The 25,402-nt window shown below is 30.6% G+C and overlaps 1 protein-coding gene across 1 annotated transcript in view; it reads right to left on the reverse strand.

Annotated features, from left to right (window-relative positions):
• The window catches only part of LOC129743537 (protein O-mannosyl-transferase Tmtc3), a 604,084-nt gene that overhangs the window by 347,327 nt on the left and 231,355 nt on the right, over nucleotides 1-25,402 (reverse strand). Inside the window, exon 5 of the mRNA XM_055735575.1 lies at nucleotides 7,516-7,615. Within this exon, the coding sequence (XP_055591550.1) occupies nucleotides 7,516-7,615 (100 nt within the window). The remainder of the gene's footprint in view (nucleotides 1-7,515; nucleotides 7,616-25,402) is intronic.

Here is a 25,402-nt window from a genome sequence, read left to right on the forward strand (position 1 = left end):
GTTTGTACATCTTTTGTTTGTTTTTTTTTTTTTTTTAAATTTGCTATAAGAATCAAAAACTTCATTTAATTATCTCACGATGTGGGGAACTATGTCATCATCATTTTGTTACCATTAAATAATATTATATTATTTTAAAATTAAAAATGAATAAGTGGTGTGGTATATAAATGTTCCATATAACCCAGCTATTGCATGATGCCCCACCAAACTGTTGCAAATATTTTCAATTATTAGGTACTTTGCACTTTTTCATCTAGAATGAATTTTAAATTGAAGCAAAAACCCCGTTGCAAATGAATATTAATTTATTTACATTTTTTGTGGCATCACAATCTCAAAGACATACTGGATATTTTTGAAGAATTCTTTTTAATTCTTAGGCAATGTCGCCACCAGATGGTAATGCCATCTCTTGCAAAAAATCATTTCAAATTTCTTCTAAGTATCCTGTTTGTTTGTCTGTAGTAACAGCTTTCATATACTTTTCTTCAAAAATAAATTTATTGTTCATCTTCCCTACATTGGTTTGTCTTGAATATGATAATTTCATCCAAAAAAATTGACAACTTTGAAGTTCACAGGTGCATTTTTTTTTAAATTATTTTTGAATTCTAACAACTTGGTCATTGGTAATCATCATAGTTGAAAAAAATTTCATAACAATATTTTTTGTATCCCTGACCTTCAACCAACTGCTTAAAAATCTATCATACAAATTGATTCCTTCCCACGCGATCCAGCAAACATTGTTAACGATCACGTGGACCCAAAATAACTCCATCAATTACGAATGAGCACCCGCTTCCCAAAATGGTCAACAAGTAGCATCGCCAACAGCTGCTCACGCCCACGTATCGAACCCGTATCAGGACCAAGCGAGGAGTGACACAAAAATAATTTCGGTTATTTTTGCTCCCTCATCTTCACATTGCTGTACTTTTCAAAGCCCCCGAAGAAGGGAAAAAAAACCTACCGGTTGCATGTTTTATCAGTCGGTTCAATGAGTAGATTTCATTTCCATGTGTTTTTCCGCTTCGGGGTTATGTTTCCTGTTCCTCCCATTCAACAATCCACCCACCCGCTCATTCAAGCGCATTCTGACGCTGTGTCTCTGTTTCAGCTTTTTCGTTTCCATTGCACGATGCCCCCAACACATGATGATGGAGCCAATATAACCAATGGTTATAAGGTGTTACTGCTCGTTGGCCTTTTTTTCGCCTTTTCTCTCCCCTACTTTTATGAAGTGGTAGAACAGGCCGATCTGTGATGGTCATTCAAATGAGCCTGAACGAGTTGCCGGTGTCCAAACACACACATCCATTCACTTCTCAACGATTGTGTGCCGGGGCCATTTGGGGATGGAAAACGGATGTCGAATTAAGCATTCATGGCTGTAATGTAATCTGCAATTGTGGTGCCAATTTGGTTTCGGTGTGTTGTTGTTTTTGCTTTCATTTTCCCCGGCAAAACTCGAATGCCAGGGGGAGATTCAGTGGGAAAGGGGGGATGATGTTCCCGGTCACTTTTCCTTAAACTCCCCCAGCTCCACCCACCCAAAATCACCGTGTCCTATCGATGTCTAATGGGAAGTATAATCGAGGTGCTGCCTGTTTGCAGTTTTGTTAAACTTTGTGTAACTAATGTGAGCCCATTTGCACCAAGTTTATGCATAATTCATCGGTAGGTGCGGCGCGTTTTTAAAAATTGCTGAACCACTAAATTGGATCCGCCCGGGAGCAACGAAGAGAGATAGCTAGTCCTATAAGTAGAACTCATCGTAAGCACTTGGCGTTCCGTATCTAATAAACCACGTTAATGCGCATCATTAGTGGCCTATTTTATTATCGCGTGGATAAGCAAAAAATCATAAGCATGCAAATTTAATGGGAAAAGTTGAGCAATTGCCTGGCTCGGCTGCCAGGGGCTTCGCCGGCAAATGAGAGCTCTTAAAAACTCTACTCTTTGGGGGAAAAAAGCTTATGTCTCCGCAACCTTTTTTTTTGGGGGTGAATGGCAGCGTTAAAATAAACACATTTTCTTATCTAAAAATTTATTTTTGATAATTTGAATTATTATATTTTAACAATATATTAATTTATAAGTCATTTATACTTCAGAAGTGATTTATTAAACTAATCCTCAACAAATTTGTAGGAATTTTCAATCAAAATATCGCTGTCTGCTTATTATTTTCAGTTTCAAATTGCGCCCAATTTGGCATGTTTGCTTCCATACACTTTTTAATATAACTCGAAAACTTATCAAGCAAATGGCACCAAATTTGGCATGGAAGAATCCCAACAAATTTTTATAGACAATTTATTTTGACAATTCTGACAATTTTGCCAATTTTGCCAATTTTGACAATTTTGACAATTTTGACAATTTTGACAATTTTGACAATTTTGACAATTTTGACAATTTTGACAATTTTGACAATTTTGACAATTTTGACAATTTTGACAATTTTGACAATTTTGACAATTTTGACAATTTTGACAATTTTGACAATTTTGACAATTTTGACAATTTTGACAATTTTGACAATTTTGACAATTTTGACAATTTTGAAAATTTTGACAATTTTGACAATTTTGACAATTTTGACAATTTTGACAATTTTGACAATTTTGACAATTTTGACAATTTTGACAATTTTGACAATTTTGACAATTTTGACAATTTTGACAATTTTGACAATTTTGACAATTTTGACAATTTTGACAATTTTGACAATTTTGACAATTTTGACAATTTTGACAATTTTGACAATTTTGACAATTTTGACAATTTTGACAATTTTGACAATTTTGACAATTTTGACAATTTTGACAATTTTGACAATTTTGACAATTTTGACAATTTTGACAATTTTGACAATTTTGACAATTTTGACAATTTTGACAATTTTGACAATTTTGCCAGTTTTGACAATTTTGACAATTTTGACAATTTTGACAATTTTGACAATTTTGACAATTTTGACAATTTTGACAATTTTGACAATTTTGACAATTTTGACAATTTTGACAATTTTGACAATTTTGACAATTTTGACAATTTTGACAATTTTGACAATTTTGACAATTTTGACAATTTTGACAATTTTGACAATTTTGACAATTTTGACAATTTTGACAATTTTGACAATTTTGACAATTTTGACAATTTTGACAATTTTGACAATTTTGACAATTTTGACAATTTTGACAATTTTGACAATTTTGACAATTTTGACAATTTTGACAATTTTGACAATTTTGACAATTTTGACAATTTTGACAATTTTGACAATTTTGACAATTTTGACAATTTTGACAATTTTGACAATTTTGACAATTTTGACAATTTTGACAATTTTGACAATTTTGACAATTTTGACAATTTTGACAATTTTGACAATTTTGACAATTTTGACAATTTTGACAATTTTGACAATTTTGACAATTTTGACAATTTTGACAATTTTGACAATTTTGACAATTTTGACAATTTTGACAATTTTGACAATTTTGACAATTTTGACAATTTTGACAATTTTGACAATTTTGACAATTTTGACAATTTTGACAATTTTGACAATTTTGACAATTTTGACAATTTTGACAATTTTGACAATTTTGACAATTTTGACAATTTTGACAATTTTGACAATTTTGACAATTTTGACAATTTTGACAATTTTGACAATTTTGACAATTTTGACAATTTTGACAATTTTGACAATTTTGACAATTTTGACAATTTTGACAATTTTGACAATTTTGACAATTTTGACAATTTTGACAATTTTGACAATTTTGACAATTTTGACAATTTTGCCAATTTGACAATTTTGACAATTTTGACAATTTTGACAATTTTGACAATTTGACAATTTTGACAATTTTGACAATTAATTTTGACAATTTTGACAATTTTGATAATTTTGACAATTTTGACAATTTTGACCATTTTGACAATTTTGACAATTTTGACAATTTTGACAATTTTGACAATTTTGACAATTTTGACAATTTTGACAATTTTGACAATTTCGACAATTTTGACAATTTTGACAATTTTGACAATTTTGACAATTTTGACAATTTTGACAATTTTGACAATTTTGACAATTTTGACAATTTTGACAATTTTGACAATTTTGACAATTTTGACAATTTTGACAGTTTTGACAATTTTGACAATTTTGACAATTTTGACAATTTTGACAATTTTGACAATTTTGACAATTTTGACAATTTTGACAATTTTGACAATTTTGACAATTTTGACAATTTTGACAATTTTAACAATTTTGACAATTTTGACAATTTTGACAATTTTGACAATTTTGACAATTTTGACAATTTTGACAATTTTGACAATTTGACAATTTTGACAATTTTGACAATTTTGACAGTTTTGACAGTTTTGACAATTTTGACAATTTTGACAATTTTGACAATTTTGACAATTTTGACAATTTTGACAATTTTGACAATTTTGACAATTTTGACAATTTTGACAATTTTGACAATTTTGACAATTTTGACAATTTTGACAATTTTGACAATTTTGACAATTTTGACAATTTTGACAATTTTGACAATTTTGACAATTTTGACAATTTTGACAATTTTGACAATTTTGACAATTTTGACAATTTTGACAATTTTGACAATTTTGACAATTTTGACAATTTTGACAATTTTGACAATTTTGACAATTTTGACAATTTTGACAATTTTGACAATTTTGACAATTTTGACAATTTTGACAATTTTGACAATTTTGACAATTTTGACAATTTTGACAATTTTGACAATTTTGACAATTTTGACAATTTTGACAATTTTGACAATTTTGACAATTTTGACAATTTTAACAATTTTAACAATTTTAACAATTTTGACAATTTTGACAATTTTGACAATTTTAACAATTTTGACAATTTTGACAATTTTGACAATTTTGACAATTTTGAAAATTTTGACAATTTTAACAATTTTGACAATTTTGACAATTTTGACAATTTTGACAATTTTGACAATTTTGACAATTTTGACAATTTTGACAATTTTGACAATTTTGACAATTTTGACAATTTTGACAATTTTGACAATTTTGACAATTTTGACAATTTTGACAATTTTGACAATTTTGACAATTTTGACAATTTTGACAATTTTGACAATTTTGACAATTTTGACAATTTTGACAATTTTGACAATTTTGACAATTTTGACAATTTTGACAATTTTGACAATTTTGACAATTTTGACAATTTTGACAATTTTGACAATTTTGACAGTTTTGACAATTTTGACAATTTTGACAATTTTGACAATTTTGACAATTTTGACAATTTTGACAATTTTGACAATTTTGACAATTTTGACAATTTTGGAAATTTTGACAATTTTGACAATTTTGACAATTTTGACAATTTTGACAATTTTGACAATTTTGACAATTTTGACAATTTTGACAATTTTGACAATTTTGACAATTTTGACAATTTTGACAATTTTGACAATTTTGACAATTTTGACAATTTTGACAATTTTGACAATTTTGACAATTTTGATAATTTTGACAATTTTGACAATTTTGACAATTTTGACAATTTTGACAATTTTGACAATTTTGACAATTTTGACAATTTTGACAATTTTGACAATTTTGACAATTTTGACAATTTTGACAATTTTGACAATTTTGACAATTTTGACAATTTTGACAATTTTGACAATTTTGACAATTTTGACAATTTTGACAATTTTGACAATTTTGACAATTTTGACAATTTTGACAATTTTGACAATTTTGACAATTTTGACAATTTTGACAATTTTGACAATTTTGACAATTTTGACAATTTTGACAATTTTGACAATTTTGACAATTTTGACAATTTTGACAATTTTGACAATTTTGACAATTTTGACAATTTTGACAGATTTGACAATTTCGACAATTTTGACATTTTTGACAATTTTGACAATTTTGACAATTTTGACAATTTTGACAATTTTGACAATTTTGACAATTTTGACAATTTTGACAATTTTGACAATTTTGACAATTTTGACAATTTTGACAATTTTGACAATTTTGACAATTTTGACAATTTTGACAATTTTGACAATTTTGACAATTTTGACAATTTTGACAATTTTGACAATTTTGACAATTTTGACAATTTTGACAATTTTGACAATTTTGACAATTTTGACAATTTTGACAATTTTGACAATTTTGACAATTTTGACAATTTTGACAATTTTGACAATTTTGACAATTTTGACAATTTTGACAATTTTGACAATTTTGACAATTTTGACAATTTTGACAATTTTGACAATTTTGACAATTTTGACAATTTTGACAATTTTGACAATTTTGACAATTTTGACAATTTTGACAATTTTGACAATTTTGACAATTTTGACAATTTTGACAATTTTGACAATTTTGACAATTTTGACAATTTTGACAATTTTGACAATTTTGACAATTTTGACAATTTTGACAATTTTGACAATTTTGACAATTTTGACAATTTTGACAATTTTGACAATTTTGACAATTTTGACAATTTTGACAATTTTGACAATTTTGACAATTTCGACAAATTTGACAAATTTGACAATTTTGACAATTTTGACAATTTTGTTAATTTTGACAATTTTGACAATTTTGACAATTTTGACAATTTTGACAATTTTGACAATTTTGACAATTTTGACAATTTTGACAATTTTGACAATTTTGACAATTTTGACAATTTTGACAATTTTGACAATTTTGACAATTTTGACAATTTTGACAATTTTGACAATTTTGACAATTTTGGCAATTTTGACAATTTTGACAATTTTGACAATTTTGACAATTTTGACAATTTTGACAATTTTGACAATTTTGCGCCTCCAAATTTTTAAAAATAGATTCTTTATTCTTTGCACTTCGGAAAATGGGAATTGTGTTGCCTTGTGTTATTTTGAAAATTTAACTCAATATAAAAAATGTGAGAAAACACAATGGAAGCTTAACGAAAATTTCAATTTTAGCGAAACGTCACATTTCGAATATTAAAAAAAAACACATTTTGCAACTGTTGTTTTGAAAATTTTTTGAAGAAAATTAATTCTAGATTTTCAAGTACCAAGGAGGAAAAAATCGATTTGTATAAAATTTTTCGATATATAACTTTTTTTAAGATTGAGCAAACGAATACAATTTATCAATGAATTTCTGTAGATTTTTTTTGAAATGGTGGTCAATATCTTAGCTGTTTTGGAACAAATTCCTTATCATTTAAGACAAAACAATCTAAATTAAAAAAAAATACAGTTTGCTTCTGATTTCGTTTGTCTAATTGCATCAATTTCTGTTCCTTTTTGGTTTAGGCAACATTTTTTATTTTCAAAAGTATTTTTTAAGGCAAACAAAATCAGCAAACATTAGTTTCCTGTTAGCCCTTCCTTTCCGCGAATGTATCGATTTTTCCCGCGGTGAATAACTTACCTGTTGATCTTTTCCGCCGGGTCGCCTTGGTGTAGAAAATGAACGCCGCCAGGAAAAACACCGAAGATAGCGTTTCTGCACGTCCGACCACACCGGTAACCTTAAATAGGAAGAGAGAAGAAAAAACAAGTTGAAAATTATGGAAAACTTCGATGACCGTTGGCGATTTTTTGGCTAGAGAAAATAGAAGCAGGAAAAAACATCCCTCGGAAAGTTCCCAAATAAGGTCTCCCCTAAACTGGCGACTGGCGATTCCGGGCTAATGACGTTTTGGATATTTTTTTAACATTTATTAGAAGCACGACGCCATAAACGAACAATTGAAATATGATAATTGAGTTTCGCTCTTTCATTTAGAGCTAGGAAAAGAGGAAAGTTGAAGGGAAAAAACCACCAACACCAAGCCCATATTTGAGGAAGTAATTTGATACAACATTTCCCCTTCCTACGAAAAACCTAAATGTAGAACCAACTTACCTCTGACCTCGGCCCAAATAATTCATTTCCAATGGGGGTTGAAGTAATTTTTGAAAACCACCCACCTCAGCCAGAGCTCTCTCTAGCCTTCACACATACACAAACACAAACACACTCCCACCAGCCTGGGTGTGCCACACGATGATGGGGATTGGCGTGTGTCTATGTGGGTGTGTTTCGTGAGCTATCAAATTATGATCCCCCTTCTAGTTGGGGTTTTGGCTTGCTTGCTTGCTGCTTGTTGTTGATAGAAAAGTTACACCAATTCATCCCCCCTTTCCTCAACTCGACCACCCACGAAAAAGTTCAATCAATTGCAGGAAAGGCAATTTGGCTGAGAGCTTTTTGTGGTTTTCCCAGTTTTAAAGTGCTTTAATTGGGCTTTTAAATTGTATTTAGACCTCTCATTTTTCTAGATAGTGAAACATATTTTTAAGCACCAGTTGTCATGCGAGTTTGCTTGCATAAGGAAGGTTTTCATTATTTGATCATTAAAAATGCTGTCAGAAGCACGAGCAACACGATTGGGTGTAATTTTAAAAGTTCGTTAGACTGATAATGGGTCCATAAAAATCTATCATTAAAAGATTATCAAATATGAAGTCGTCTATTAGAAATGAACAAATTGTCTCAAATTGAATGATGCAATTAAAAAAAAAAGTAAAGCTTGATGAAGGTCGCAAAAAATGAAAATGAACCCAACTATAAAATGTTACAAATAATATAACAAGACAAAAAATGTATGTTTAAAAAAAATTGCAAGCAAAAATTGTATAAAAGATTAAAATAAATAAAAAAATAAAAAAAAAACAAAAATGACAAAAATGACAAAAATGGTAAAAATGACAAAAACGTAGATGATTGACAAAATTGACAAAATTGACAAAATTGATAAAATTGACAAAATTGACAAAATTGACAAAATTGACAAAATTGACAAAATTGACAAAATTGACAAAATTGACAAAATTGACAAAATTGACAAAATTGACAAAATTGACAAAATTGACAAAATTGACAAAATTGACAAAATTGACAAAATTGACAAAATTGACAAAATTGACAAAATTGAAAAAATTTAAAAAATTGACGAAATTGGCAAAATTGACAAAATTGACATAATTGACAAAATTGACAAAATTGACAAAATTGACAAAATTAATAAAATTGACAAAATTGACAAAATTGACAAAATTGAGAAAATTGACAAAATTGACAAAATTGACAAAATTGACAAAATTGACAAAATTGACAAAATTGACAAAATTGACCAAATTGACAAAATTGACAAAATTGACAAAATTGACAAAATTGAAAAAATTGAAAAAATTTACAAAATTGACAAAATCGACAAAATTGACAAAATTGACAAAATTGACAAAATTGACAAAATTGACAAAATTGACAAAATTGACAAAATTGACAAAATTGACAAAATTGACAAAATTGACAAAATTGACAAAATTGACAAAATTGACAAAATCGACAAAATTGACAAAATTGACAAAATTGACAAAATTGACAAAATTCGACAAAATTGACAAAATTGACAAAATTGACAAAATTGACAAAATTGACAAAATTGACAAAATTGACAAAATTGACAAAATTGACAAAATTGACAAAATTGACAAAATTGACAAAATTGACAAAATTGACAAAATTGACAAAATTGACAAAATTGACAAAATTGACAAAATTGACAAAATTGACAAAATTGAAAAAATTTAAAAAATTGACGAAATTGGCAAAATTGACAAAATTGACATAATTGACAAAATTGACAAAATTGACAAAATTGACAAAATTAATAAAATTGACAAAATTGACAAAATTGACAAAATTGAGAAAATTGACAAAATTGACAAAATTGACAAAATTGACCAAATTGACAAAATTGACAAAATTGACAAAATTGACAAAATTGACAAAATTGACAAAATTAACAAAATTGACAAAATTGACAAAATTGACAAAATTGACAAAAATGACAAAAATTACAAAAATTACAAAAATTACAGAACTTCAAAATAGACACAAACTACAAAAATAACAAAAATGCTAATTGCTCAAAAATATCTCAAAAAAATTTAAGTTTTTATAAATTTGTTTAAAGATTTGCTAAAATCTACTTCCTAAAAATAAATCATAAGCCATCGTTGATGTCCTATAATACTTCCTGTCACCGTTTCTCACCAGGAATGAAATATTATCCTTTTGACCGATGCATAAAACTCAAAACAATAACCCTCAAGTTATGATCCGGAACTCTGACGTTACTTTTGATAGATTTTTGTTCCTCGTTACAGCTAGCTAGCTAGCAAGCAATGTGTAACTTCCGGTCACTCAAAAGAAGGTTGTCAACTGGCCGACAGCTAACAGAGGAAGTGCATTTCTGGCTTCATAATTAATGTTCCAGTTCCCTTTCCGGTAGCAAGAGCTAATAAGACAGGAAATAAACTTTCGGAGCCAACTTCAAGTTCTTATCCAATTGAAGCGATGATAATCATTGACCGCAAATCTTGTGTGTGTGTGTGTGTTGTTTTTGCTTTTCCAGCTCACTTATGCCTGCTTAGCTTGGTTTCTTAATTTCCGGTTTTCCCCACTTAGCCGGCTCACATCAAGTGAGCAATTTTTCGGGGCGAAAAAGAACGCGATATCGCCTGGCAACCGAGCGCCGGAAGAGTAAATACGGCTAATAAATCTTGATTAATGATATTGGATTACACCCATTTGCGGGGAAGTGACTCTTGCCAAGCTCGAAAATCGAATTCCTCAACCGGAAGGAAGCTAACTCTCTTAGGGCGGACTCGTTCGGCGAAACATTCGACACGGTCCCGAGGACCAAAGTCCAAGTTTTTGGAAATTAAAAGCTTTCGGTTGGTGGTTTTGTTGTTGTTGTTCGAATAATTTTTTTTCTGCCACTGTCGACACTTTGGCTTTATGCTTTTTTTGGTCTTTTTTTTCCTTCCGAGAACTTCAGATTAATGTGATTTCGATAATAAATGAAGAGAAATGTTTTTCTTTGAAAATTTCTGTTGGCCTTGTGCCGGCGCGTTTCAGGGGAAAAGTTTGCTTTTATTTTTATTTGAACTTTTGACAGGGATTTTCAGAGGCTGGGGAAAATAAAACACAATTATGTTATTTAATATGACCATAAGGGTGTGTCAAATTGAGTTTTTTTTTTTAACTCAAAACACCTGTTCTCTAAAAAGTTTCTATTATGGTCAAAATTAACGAAAGATTTTTCCAAAGTTATTTTATGGATGATAACATGAGATCAAGGCTCAAGATTTTAAAAATGAAAATTTGTTCAAGGTAAACTTCTGTTTTGTCTATCAGGGGATTATGATCGGTAAAAAGGAGACTAAAGAAATGAAAATAACTTGGAAAGATCGAAAAATGGTGTCGGCTTTCTGGGACAAGTTTGGTCTAAACTTTTTTTGTCGAAATACCATCAGATATTCCAGTTTCATGCCTTTCTTAATCATTTGTCATCAAAATTAAAATAATGATCTTCTGGATTTCGTTAAGTCCCTTCATTACGCAATTTTTAAAATATTTTAATCGATTTTTGGCAAAACAAGTTTTGACATTTCGACGTTTTAAAGGGCAAACGCGAAATTACTGCAAAACTGAGAATGTTAGGCCAACTTTTTTAAAATGATTAGAATCAAACCAAAATTTTACGGTTGTGAAAATTGTTACTTCCGGATTGTGGTAACAATAAAGCTCAATTTCCGAATTTTTAACACACCTTTATTCGTTCGAAGTTCGGCGAGTTTTAAATTCCTACGGTACAAATTTAATTAGATTCCAATCTTATCTGGATTACCTTTTCTAGCTTACGTTTAGTGGCCTTTTCCTTTCTAGCTCCTGTCTAGATTCTTGTTGTAGCCTCCGCTAGTCACACCTTCAATCATTTTCTAATAAATTAACAATTCTTAACTTTCTCATTACTTTCTCACCTCTGATAAGCTACAGCAATGTAGCATTCGTGTACTTCCAAGGGAACTGTGCTTCCACTATCCGATTGCGCAATTTGTCTAAGATTTAATATCTTCGGTTAAATATGCACATACTTCATTAAATTACACTGGCCTACCTTACTAAATTCAGAACAAACTCTTAGCATCAATCAAAACAATCCGCTATTGTACAGAGAACTTCCTAAGCTGCAATCCGCTTTGAAAACAATTGATATTTTGTTTACGTTCTACTATTCTCCCGCCTATTCGATAATTCTCACTTTTCACGCCTTCTCACGCCTAGCAGTATCTCGATGCGAGAACTGTCATCAAAACCGAAGTGTGTTCAATGCCGTCGGTACTGTAGGCTCGTTCAGTGACAACGGTAGTTATATATGTACATACATATATTAACTTCAAAAATCAAAAGAAAAGTAAATCGATGGAGCCTTGAGTGTAAAATTGAACGCCCCCCGAGGGATTTTTTTTAATAAAATTACTTAAATTATACCAGTTTAAGTTCTAGAAAACTAAGTAAGTTAAGCTGCAGCCCGTGGCGTAGAGGATAGCCTTCAAGTCTTCTTAGCCAGCGGGCATGAGATCGAATCACGGTCACGGCACACATAGTACACATTCTGTGGGTTAGTGGTTTTTTGCATTTGTAAGATGCTTGCCATCATATCCTTAAGAGATGTACGCTTAAAGTTAAGAAAAAAGGAATCTCTTCGAGAAAACATCAAGTTTCATTGAGATCCAGTATGTGTTTGTGTTCGCTTTAAAAAGTATATGTTCAAATATAAATGTAAAAAAGACGAAATAAATCGAAATTTGAACATAAAATATACATAACAAGTAATGGACCCCTCGTGAAATAATATCTCGAATAGTTTTTACTCCTGTTTAAATTAATAGGGGCCTCACAAAAAAAAACTGCAGATTATTTTTCTTATTTATGCATGCTGGGAAAATCAAGACCAAAAAGTTTTAAAACCTGTAAAATCTTGGCATTTGATTTAAAAAAAAAATCGGAAGGAATCTAAGCAGAATCCAGCGACTTGTCGAAAAAAAATCTAGAAGACAATGAAAAAGAAAACTCGTCAGCTTTTTTTTTTATCAAAATACGTCAGCTGTGTTCAAATCTTTTCAAAATAAAAAAACACACAACTTAGAGGAAACTAGATAAAAAAAATTGAGGCCAAATTTAGTTTTCTGTTTTAATTTAATCTAGAAAAATACGGACTTGTTTTAACGATATTCTAGCAATCAGGCCAGCCCATAGTTTGCTTCACTTGTCCACTTTACTTTGATGACCCGGGCATGTAATAAAATTCCGGGAAGTTTGAAATGCTTACCCTACAATAAATAGCACAAGCCAACAAAATTCACAGTTTTTCCGATGTGCAAAGATTTCAAGAGCATATTTAACTAAGTTAAAGACGCAGATTCGAAATCTGCAAAACGATTCAATATTCTAACAGCTCTTGTTTCCGTAAAAACTTTTGAAAATAGGTAAAAAAATCAATTAAGAATTTTGAACACTTTTTTCAAGTCTCCCAAAATCAGATATTCAAACATAGTTACCAAAAATGTCCTAGAAAATCTCAAGTTTCTGAATTTTGTATTAGATTTTCATTTGTAATTAGTTTCTCTAACCTTGATTTGAAAATATGATTTTAATAAATTAAGAGACACTGAAATGAGGTTAATAATATCTGAAATAAAATCTGATTTTGGGTTTTAAATTTTACTATTGTACTGTTAAACTGTTATATCTGTGTCTCCATGGAATTTAAATTAAATTCTTTGGGTATATTTTTTTTATTTTGGATTTTTTCAGTGATCTTTGTTACTTTCCAATTGTCATGAGAGAAATAAATATTTTGCTTTTGATAAAGGACATACCAAGACATCTAATGAAATGAAAAACATTTAAATAACTATCTTGGAATTTTTCTAAACTAGCGGATTTAAGTTAACGATAGAGCTTTTAAATAATTTGCGAATTGAAGTTTGCTTTTAACAGACCTAATTAGAGTTTTCATTTTCGATCAGTTCATCAACTCTTCTAGAAGATACATACCAGAAACTACTTTCTACATAGCAATAATCGAAAGTAAAAAGCAATATACTGAACTTATTTCCAGTTTTTGTATGTTTAAAACCTACTATGTTTTCTGTGGGATGGTTAAAAAAACTAATTCGTAGCCTTCCCCCCCCCCCCTCTCCCAAAACTTTGCCCCAGACCCCCCAATAGCTTAATCCGACCCTGCACTTACTGAAATAAGGGTATTTGAGCTTTGTTTGTATTTTCTCGGTTGAACCATCGCACACAGGAGTACGTAGAAAAAAAAAACGTTGGCCAAAAGTATTTTTTAGAAATCAATTAAACAGTTTATTTTGACTTATCAAACGTTTTTAAGATCATTTAAAATATTTTTTACTGTTTTCGAAATTTTTCATAATTTTCATAATCATCCAGGTTAGAAAAGTTGTAAAATTAAAAAAATCTAGATTTTTTTTAATTTGTTTTTGAAAGTTAAATAACATTTGAAAATATTCGAAAAAGAACATTAATTTTACTGAGTTTTAATTTAAAATGAACGAAGCCCTAGGTGACTTTTTTGTGGAAAAATCTATTAATATTTTTAAACTTCAAACTTAAAAATATAAAAAATGCGCGAGTTTGCGCGAGTTTTTTTTCTTGCACATGATTATTGAAGTTATGAATTTTCTAATAATATCAAACATTTTGCTGGGACTTGCTGGGAACATAAACAAAAACACTAGTTTGTAAAAAAAATCAACGTTTAAAACAAAAAATAAATAGAAGAATTTTCAAAGCACTGCGTACTGTCTCTTAAGTCATCGAATTTTGTCTATTATACTTAAAATTATTAAACATCCCTCCATTGAAGATTTCCATTTCAAATTATCATTTTTAGTCACTAAAGAAAGTTTTATTCATTGATATGACGTAGTCGCACTAATTCAACGATTTGTAGAAAAAATCTATCTCATAAAAAAACTAAAGTTTCGACAGCTGCAACAGCATATAAACAAATCAGATGTCAAAAAACTGACCGGAACATGGTGCTAAATTTATTCAAGAATTAAATAAACATTGACATAAAAGTAACCAATGAAATTTAAATTTTGAGTTTTGGCCAGGTTTTTGGGTGAAGTACTAATGTGCATCGGTTGAACTATAACCATTCAAACTGAAACTACGCAGGGCTAAATATTGAATTTTGCTATTGCTGAAGTATTTAAAAACCAAATCTCAAGTTTTCGAAAAGTGATGGGATCAAAAGTTACGAGATCAGTCATGAACCTAAAAATACGATTTTTATACAACTTTGAACGAATGTTGCCATACGAAAATTATATTTTAGGTCTAACAACTTATTTCTGTTTCTGATTTCAAAACAAAAATAAATTATAAATTCCATTTTTCTCTTTATTATTGCTTGTGTCAGAGTTTTTTTTCAATCATTTCTTTATAGAATTGTTAAGGTTTTCTATAGAATTATTTCCCTTATTCGTTTAAAATTCTATAGAAAACCGTATTTTTCGGTCGAACCTTAAAATAATTTTGCTCGTGCAAATATTGATCCCATCGATAGAACTTTCCAAAAGTTTCTGTCATGTAAGCTTCATATTTCGACAATCACTTTGCCATATTTCAAGAATAAGCATTGTTCATTTTCTGAGATATTGCAGTTTGAAAGTAGAAAAAGTCCGATTTTTGTAGAATTAGTGTATCTCAGGCCCCTCAACTTTAAGAAAGTTCAAATTTTGCGAAATAAGAGTGTGTTAGTTGATCTTTCTCATGCAGAAATTTTTATTGAAAAATGTTATCAGAGTAACAAATTCCTATTTCTATAAAATTATGAACATAACTGTTAATTTTTTTTTTGTAGAGAAATGAATCCAACTTAGATGAAATTTCAGGGACTAAATAAGGGAAAATTGATGTTGAAAAACATGCGAAAAAAAATTCGCCTTGTCTCCCGGTGAGACTTGAACCCACATCGGCGCAAGATTTGGGTTCAAGTCTCACCGGGAGACAAGGCGAATTTTTTTCACATGTTTTTCAACATCAATTTTCCCTTATCTAGTCCCTGAAATTTCATCTAAGTTGGATTCATTTCTCTACAAAAAAAAAGTTTCGCTGACTGAATGTTTGAGTCAAGACCCATCTCTGGGTCGCAGTTTTTAAATTACTGTTGATTTTCACCTGAATAACAGATACGAACGAACGAATGGTTGAAGATTGGAAGAAAATGATAGGTAATGAAGAAGAGAAGAGCTTTTTTTTCGAAGAAAGCATTCCAAACTTCTCAGCTTCGATCCTCAGCTATGGTCTCATGACCTCAATGCAGGGCCGTAAAAAGATCAGACTCATGGGGGGGGGGGGGGGGGGGGGAGGGGGTTTTTGTCTGATTTTTAGCCCAACAATAAATTAAAACAAATTATGTTTGTAAATATTATTCATTTTTAAGTACTTTCACGTTCAAATTTTTGTGTTAAATCGTAACTTTGGAAAATTAATCCTAAACTTATGTAAAAGGTGAGTTAAATTAGCTTTCATCGATGGTCAAAATCTTTTAATTTGTTTAAGAGTAAAACTTAGTTGATCTGAGCATAAAAAAAAGCTTTTTTAAGGTGAGCCTTCCATTTCAGAATAAAAACTTATTCTGTACTCTAATCAAACAAGCCCAGTCTTCCAAACTATTTTGCAAATTCAATAATTTTAACCTTTGATGAAAATAAATAAAATTTAAAACCAAGTAAGAGAAAAAATCATCACACTTTTGGATCACATTTGCTTGATGCAAACTTGAACTAAATTGATGATTTTAGTTTGATCTTTGACTAAAAAAACTTCAATATTAACATATTGCGGACCAAATACGAAATATCTGTATGTATCTATGTATGTATGTATCCACCTTGGGTTTGCGGCAGTGCCGCGGTCATGGCCAAGAAAATAACCCGCGCGACCATCTTGGTTACCACGCAAAACAATCATAGCCACTCAAAGAGACTTCCAAGGGAGTAGAATCGTAAGCAGAGGCACTTACGGTATCCAGGAATATAAGGGGAAAAAGTCTCAAGAAGCTATAACCGCATTGTTGACTAACCAAAATAGCATACAAATTATAATCCCGCCTCCAAGGCTTCCGAAAAAAGAGTGCGTCCTTATTTTACAAAAAGTAATCAAATACTTTCTTTTTCTCAACCATGCCAAATTCCCTTGGCATAAATTGAGAAACGTCCAGTATTTGAAACAGGTAACAAGCACATACTGCTACCCGCTCCTTTTGCAAATAAAGGGTACCCTGATGCTCCCACCCATTCATTTGATGTAGATGAAATATAATATAAAAATGGAATATAATAATATAATATAATAAAATGTAGTATAATATAATATAATATAACATAAACATATAATATAATATGATTAAGCTAATGTTAAATAATATATCAAAAAGAAATATTATAAAATATATCATAGAATAATGTATGCTCATAAAATACAATTCATATAATAAAACAATATAAAATCCAGAAAAATTATTTATTTACAACTGCATATATTTCGATGAATGATTTTTTTTATTGACCTTAAAAAAAGTGAATAATTAATTGCATTGATGAACTTCAGTCACCTGTGTTAAGAACAATCTATAATTTAGCAAATATAACGATAAAAGATAGTTTAAAACGTAAGCAATTCACACTACGAAGACAGGAAACTGAAATATGTTATTTTAAAAGCTGTATTATATGTTCAGAGAGCTGTATTATAAGTTCAGAACATTCCAACATAATTGATTTTTCAAAAAAAGGTGAAATGTTGAAAATAGTGCAGATACTGTGTAGATCAAAACTTGCTAGCAACTGATGTTCAGGCACTTCTATGCAGTTTTTGTTGAAAACTGGAATAGTAAATAATGTTATAACATATTGCTGACGGGTATGGAACTGGGATATAGCTTGAATCAGATGATGATACAGGTAAAATTGAAATATATATGGATTTATAGTTTTTATGTACATGAAACAATAAATAAAGTACTATTTAGATTAATCAATGTAACTGGATCAAGTTTGCAAAAATGCCACCTGGTTACCTGAAAAAAAAATTACTATTCTAAATTTTATTTAGGAATTACACATAAAAGTCTATCAAAGTTTTTTTTTAAATTAAGACTTAAAACGCTTCTATGGGAATTAGAAATATAGTGGTTCACTATTTAAGATAACTTTACAAAAAAAAAAAGAAAAAAAAGAAATAAAAAAAAAAGAAAAAAAACAGACTCTTGATGACAAAAAATTGTTTTAAATCTTTAATTGTATTTAAAGCTCCATCCCTGATAACCGAAAATTCACTGATCGGATGGCTACCATATGACAGGGTGCAAAGCAGCAACATGTTCTGAGAATAATGTTTATTATAGATAAACCTACGTTCGGCTTCTACTGGAATTAATATAATAATTAAAATAAGAAGAATGAAAATATTGCTTGAATTTTGTCATTGTAGGAAGTATATAGTTTTACAGCGGACAGGAGGACTGGCAACATGGCCGAGTTCAAGTCGTTTTCTTCAAACGCTGTTACGAATTAGCTAATTTCTAGTGAAATATGTCGAGTTTATTTCCTTGAACTGATTGTTTGGTCGCGCGGTTGTTAATTGTAGTGGAATATCGTGAAGATTCTTATAAAATAGTGTTCAAATGTGATTTTTTTAAGTGTAAAATATTGGTGTAGAATTGAGAGAGAAATATTTGACATGGCTGCGCTAAGATGTGTTTTGGAGAATCTGGGCTTTGATGAAGAAAGCTTGTGTTCAACGTGTAAAAAGCTCCAACGGTAACGGGTGTAACGTGTAATTTGTACAAAGTTGCGTTATGTTATTGAATGCAACATTGCATGTGGCTAGTCTGATGACAGTGGGCCCCAAATGGATTTTTGGAAAAAAAGTGACTGATTTGAACTTGATGTCAACGATTCTGAGCTAAGTATACACTCCCTTTTTTCATTACTAATTATGTTCACTCCTTCGTTCAGTTGCTTGGAAAATTGTAAATCAGGCAAGCGAGGCGCAATCGGATGCGTTTTTTTTTTGTTTTCTTTTTCTTTCTCTCCCCGTTTGCATAATGCGTTAGAACGTTTTTGCTCGTTACGTCGTTTTTGCTCTTCTCGTATCAAACCCGTGATAACATTCGGTGAGTTGCACCGGTGCCACGTGCATCGTACGTGTATGACAATGCCATGTTGAGACGTTTTGCTCTTCTCGTGATAAGCGCGCGGTAAAATTCGGTGAGTTGCAACGGTGCAAGGTGCATTGTACGTGTGTGACAATGCCACGTAAGGACGTTTTGCTCTTCTCATTTTAAGCGCGCGATAAAATTGTGCATTGTACGTGTATGACAATGCCACGTTAGGACGTATTTGCTCTAAATAAAAACGCGATGTACTCGAAAGTGTGCGACGCGACGATCATTAAGTATTTAACTTTCTTTGATCACATCCCTTCCCAAAGGGAATCCAGATCTAATTTACCTTCCCCACTAACAAATCACCCATCCTGTGACGACCGTGGAGATTTAGAGGTGTATTCGGTCTCTAGTAGCAACGGAAGTCGAACTAACAATCCTTCCCTTTCCCCGATGAACCGTAAGGACGTGGCCGGCGCCGTTATTGACCATATAAGATAAGGAACCTTCGAAACGTGTACACAGAAAATGGTTAGCTAATCCCAAGCCCCATTTATTTGGATCTATGTACAATTTTGATTGTTCTTGTCAATCACGGAATAGCAACTACTGAAATGTACGGTTTATCTAAGCTCAAGCTCAAGCTCAAGGAAGTATATAGTTTTACAGCGCTTGTACATATATAGTGGTACAAGTACAGATTTTGAGAAAGTAAAACAGAATGTATACAGTGGTAATATAAAATAACAATATAATGAATGAATAATCATGTATTATAGATCTGACATAATAATAATAATAATGAATGTAATCGAGTTAGATAGTAATATAGCTTATGATGCTAGATGACTGATGAAATGAAATATGACATGTGTTAATATAATAATTTTTGTTGCTTTTTAATGATTTAAATATCAGCCTAAAACTATTTTTCACCAATTCAAGAGTGGTGAGATTGCAGTCCATCAGTAAAAGGAAAAGATTAAAATATAAAATACAATATATCAACTATTTTATTCAGAATGCTGGAACTACAAATTCGAAAGTGGCGAGCAAAAAACGAATGTTTTTAAAACGTAAACTAAAATGTGGAATTATGATTAAATCATGAACTATAACTATGTGATGATAAGCAAATGAAAAAAAAATCTAGATGAATATCAGAGGAGGAAGCAGAAAAACAAATTGTGGATTAAAATAATGTTTATTTTTGAAATCATACATAATATTATTTTAATAGAAAAGAGAGCATCTTTAAAATTATGTTTGCACAACGTAATGCAATATGAAAGACAATAACGACCCCGCATCACAAGCCAAAAATAGAAATGTATTTATATATTTGAACGAGTACAGCTTCTTATCCTAAAAACGATAAAGGTTAGAATAACAGTTTGTGATTTTGAATGATGATTCAATATTAATATGGTTATGCATGTAAACGACTTGACAAGAATGCTATTGTTAAGATCAAATTGATTTTATATAGGTAATGATTAAGTCTTGATGTTATGAGCTGAAAAAAGATGGTTCAGAATAAAATTGATTTTTTTTATGTTGATGTAGATTTAAGATGTAGTTTTAAAATTATACTATTTATACTTCAAATATCAATAGTATAACTTCAAAACTGTATTTCTTTTAATCTATTTGATTAAATCTAAGATTTGTAGTTACTTTTAATCTTTTATTGGAATTTAAAATCCATCGATTTCCAAAATTGCAACATTATTGATTTATTTTCAAATTTTTCAGGAACCCGGTGCATAAAAAAAGTTTTGTTAATGGCATATGTAATAAAAAAAAACTATTGTTTGAAAGGAAAAAACAGATGAGATATTGAAAACTATGGTACGATACGGTTTAGAGACGGTTTCTCGGCTCAATCGTAGAAAAAATATCATGAATTTTGATCGGTAGAGCTAGAATATCGATATTGTAGTTACCATTTTTTTTCATTACTTCATTGTCATGCAATCAAATCAACTGAAATTTAAGTTTATTAATAAAAATTAGTATGCATTTATATTATACACTGATTAAAATATAATTTTTAATCCAATGAAATTATTGATAAGCTGAAATATAATTTTATCATTACTTTAATATGTAATATACGCTATTCCTTTTCACTTCACAGCTCCATCTACTTTGCCGCACAATATTCTGAAATTTTTTTTAGAGATGGTCTTTAATTTAAGTAATTGAATAAGATTTTGATTGAATAATAGTTATTTAGGTAACAAGTTACAAAAGTGGTGTTTTCAGCACAAGTTATGGCTTTCATGGCTTCTTAAACGCCTGAAGATCTGCAAAAGCTTCTACCAAAATTCAGACGAAAGCTGTGCGGGTGTTTCCTTGCATGACAACTTGCTTACAAGCTTGTATAAAAGCAAATGAGAATTATTCTTCGATGAAATATTTCCTGCCAGTAGTAGAAGCTTGAACAGAAAAATGGTTAAAACGTCAACTGTATGATTTTTCGAAAAAAATTGCTTCAATGTTAAAAGCCAAAACTGCTAAAATACCAAATTAATTATACCACTTATCTTATGATTTCCGCCACACCACCTAGGTAACCGCTCGCCAGAAAAGTTAAGTTTTCCTCCAACCAAACTGTATTCCTGAAGTCCGGAGGGCGTAGCCTCAGCCCCATCGTCTCGGGCATAATAAAATAAATAATAAAAACTTGCCATTTAGATAGGTATTTTGCGTCACTACAACTTCACTGCACATTCCCGAAATTGTTCAATCAGAAGTACTCAAGTTTCACTAAACCCGAACAATACATCATCATTTTTTCGGATAAAACTTAAAAAATTCTAAACTTTTAAACAACCAGAAACTTCACCTGGCAGAGTTGCCAGCGCGAATCGCGGACCAAATACGAAATATCTGGTTAAAAAGCATAATTGAAATGTTATAAATCTAGTAATGAAACCTCAGTCTAAAAATTTAACACAACACTTCCCGTTACTCAAATATGTTTAATTAGCAGAATTTTTTTTATTGGTTTCTGAAATATTTAATGCCGAATTTGGGTGACCTTTATGTGTAAATAATGTAAAACAATACAACGAGAAAATATTTTTTTTTGCAAATTATTTTATTTCTTTAACTGCAAATATTTTTCATAAAGAATCAATTCCATAATGAAAATCCTGTGGATGATTTTTTTTAAATAAAAATTTTAGTTTTAAGCTTAAAACAAAAAACTCAAATTCTGTTTTGTATTTTTGATTTACAGCTAAATGGTGTTTTTAAACTAATCTTGGTTATAAATTTGAAATCTGGAAGTTGAACTGACAGGCAATCTTAAGTTCATGATCTTTTGATTTCCTCAACAATTTGTGTTGATTGTAAAATTGATTTTCTGGCTACGATAATACGATTTCCGAATCAAATTTCGGATCAGAATTTTATAAGCCAAGTTTTAGAGCCCTCGTTTATGATTCGTTTGTTTTTATTCTGGTTCAGGTTTAATCTTAATTCACTTTTTACATTATTCATTTTTGATCTGCATTGTGAATCTGAATGAAAGTATGAATTTCAAATTATACTTCAATAAGGGATTGCCATTTCGGAACTTTTAATAATTGATTTTTTTTTAAGAATTAAGTTCAAGAACTTCGAATTTGAATATAAAACAATTTTTTTTTTTTCATATTCGGAAAACTATTATAAAGCTGTTGAGCTAGATACAGAATCCGAAATACGAAAATAGAAATACAATTCCGGTAATGTGAATTTTGGAATCCCAATCTCCGCAATGATTTTAATTTCAATTAAAATTTAATGTTCAGACCTGAATTTCTAAGAACAAGTGAGAAAATTTTGAAAAAGTGTAGCAGAGTTTTGAACTTGGGATGGGTTTTTGAGGTTTTGGCATTAGTTTTTAGTTTAGATTCCCAAGTAACCATAAGCACTAAAACATAGCCCTTAATCAACACTATATTCCCATATATAACTATGAATTAATGCTTGTTTTGCACTATATGCGTATATAATGCAGATTTAATGCTAAAAAGGCGAAATAGCGGGCTGAATAAATGCTATCACAACATAGCCTTTAATAAGCATTACAAATACTGAATTAGAGCACCATAAAAACGTCATTTTTCGCCAGCTGTATAAAAGCATTAACAATGAATACTTAGAACACCTTTATATTGATTGATCATGATTGACGTGAAACGGAAATTCAAAATAGGAAAATGAACAAAAATTAAAAAATAAAATCATTATCTACAACATCAACCAACCAGCTGAATGAAGGATTATGCTTGCTCAGTGTTCTATGAAATGAGAAGTGATTATAATTGAATTTTGAATTAACTTCGATGAGTCTCGAACCGAGGATCCCTCAGCAGCCTTTATCTTTCTTTGCGCCTTTACCATTTCGACCACTCTTGATGCTGATAACGTAGATGAAAAAACCCGTACGTCAAGTACTGCTCGAGTCACACAACTTCATAGACAATGTATGCATGAGAAGGTTTGGAAATGTATTGGAAAATTTTGGGAGAAGACAACTGCAACTGCCCGCTCTGATTGTTTTCGTTTGCTGTCTTGCTTACTCACACGGAGCAAATGAAAAAATCATTCTTGTTTACATTCGCGGGTTTGACGTTTCTACGCTTCATAAAAGCTTTATATAAGCATTAACAGGTAGCTCTAGTGCTACAGTCTTAATGCTTGTTAACTTTATATAGTAGCTCTATATGTGCATATAGTGCTATCATTAGTGCTAATTTTTGTTATTGCTTCTATGCATTAAAAATGCTTATATAAACCTAAAAAGCATTATGAATGTTGATATAATGCTAAGTTGCATTAGAAACGTTGATTTAATGCTGATTAAGGATTATGGCTTAATGCTTATGGTTACTTGGGTTGTTACTCTTAATTCACCGTACTCTTTTGCCATAATTTGGTTTTGAATTTAAAATTTTGAGTGTAGAGTAGAATATCTTGCTTGTTTTTTAGAATCCTCATGGGCTCCCCTCCTGTTCAACACCCAAACCCCCCCCCCTCCCATTCCTACGGCCACGCCTCAATGTATGATTTATTGTTTTCGTTATTAGGTTGTTTTTCTATAGTCGAATTACTTCGTTTAGCTTTTTTATAAAAGACAAAGCTCATACATCGTTTGGATGAACAAACTTGAGATATAACATGGTTTAATGATTTACGAGTTCCAAATTCACATCATTTTGTTCTATTTTCAATGTATGGATTTAACCAGTTTTCTCTGGTCTGTGGACACCGTGTATAGTAAGCATGTCAGATTGCCCGTTTTTATCCAGGTTCGTTTAAATATTTAATTCAAGATTTGGAAAAAGGCCGGTCAATCCCGGTTGCCCGGATTTCATTGAAAAAAGTCCGGATTGTTGGGATTTTTTCACTTTATTTGCCAAATGAAACTAGAAGAAAAACAAACAGTATTGTAATTTTTTTTATTTAAGCGTCCAAAGAAAGGTTTTTGAGATAGTTTTGTGAAAATAATCATGAAAATTTTTTGGAAGCCTAAAATAGGACTTAAAATGTGTGAATTTTTTTTCTTGATATTGGTTGAGTAATTCCTTGGATTTGACCAAATTTGCGCGGATATTACCCGGATTTTTGGTCGGAAAAATTTAGCCGTGGTTAAGGAAAATATATCCCGACTTTTCCCGGACCAGAAACGTGCTAAACATTTTTGCCATCCTACTTTATTGTGTATGTTTAATTGAAAGTTGACTTTTGGAAGTGGTTTTTTTATTTTAAAATGTTACCCAATTGTAGTCCTTCTTCATGGAATTCAAATTCGAACGAAATTTATTAAGTTCCTCCTGAAAAATGGTAAACGTTTACTGTTCGATTAAAATCGATCGGTTCAATCAGCCCGGTAAAATCTGCTTTAGCTTTCGCTGAAATATGCAAAACGTTTACCGAAACTTGGAAATTATCGTTTCTGGGATTAGCGTGGGAGGATGTCGAAGTCGATCGATATATTTATGCGTGTAGAGATGTACACAGGGGTTGTTATCGAAATGCTCTCCTCCACATTACTCGAAGGCTGATGCTGGTTAATGTTAATGTCTGAACGAACATACATATGCTCCATTCCGAGGGAAGCCAAAAAGCCGGGCGACATACGGCTTCAATATGACAACAATGGATCAAGCACAGTAATTTTGCTCCCAATATACACTTACATTCGCCAAGCTTCAT

The sequence above is a fragment of the Uranotaenia lowii genome, chromosome 2 (genome assembly GCF_029784155.1).
Source record: "Uranotaenia lowii strain MFRU-FL chromosome 2, ASM2978415v1, whole genome shotgun sequence".
In the NCBI taxonomy this organism is placed as follows: domain Eukaryota; kingdom Metazoa; phylum Arthropoda; class Insecta; order Diptera; family Culicidae; genus Uranotaenia; species Uranotaenia lowii.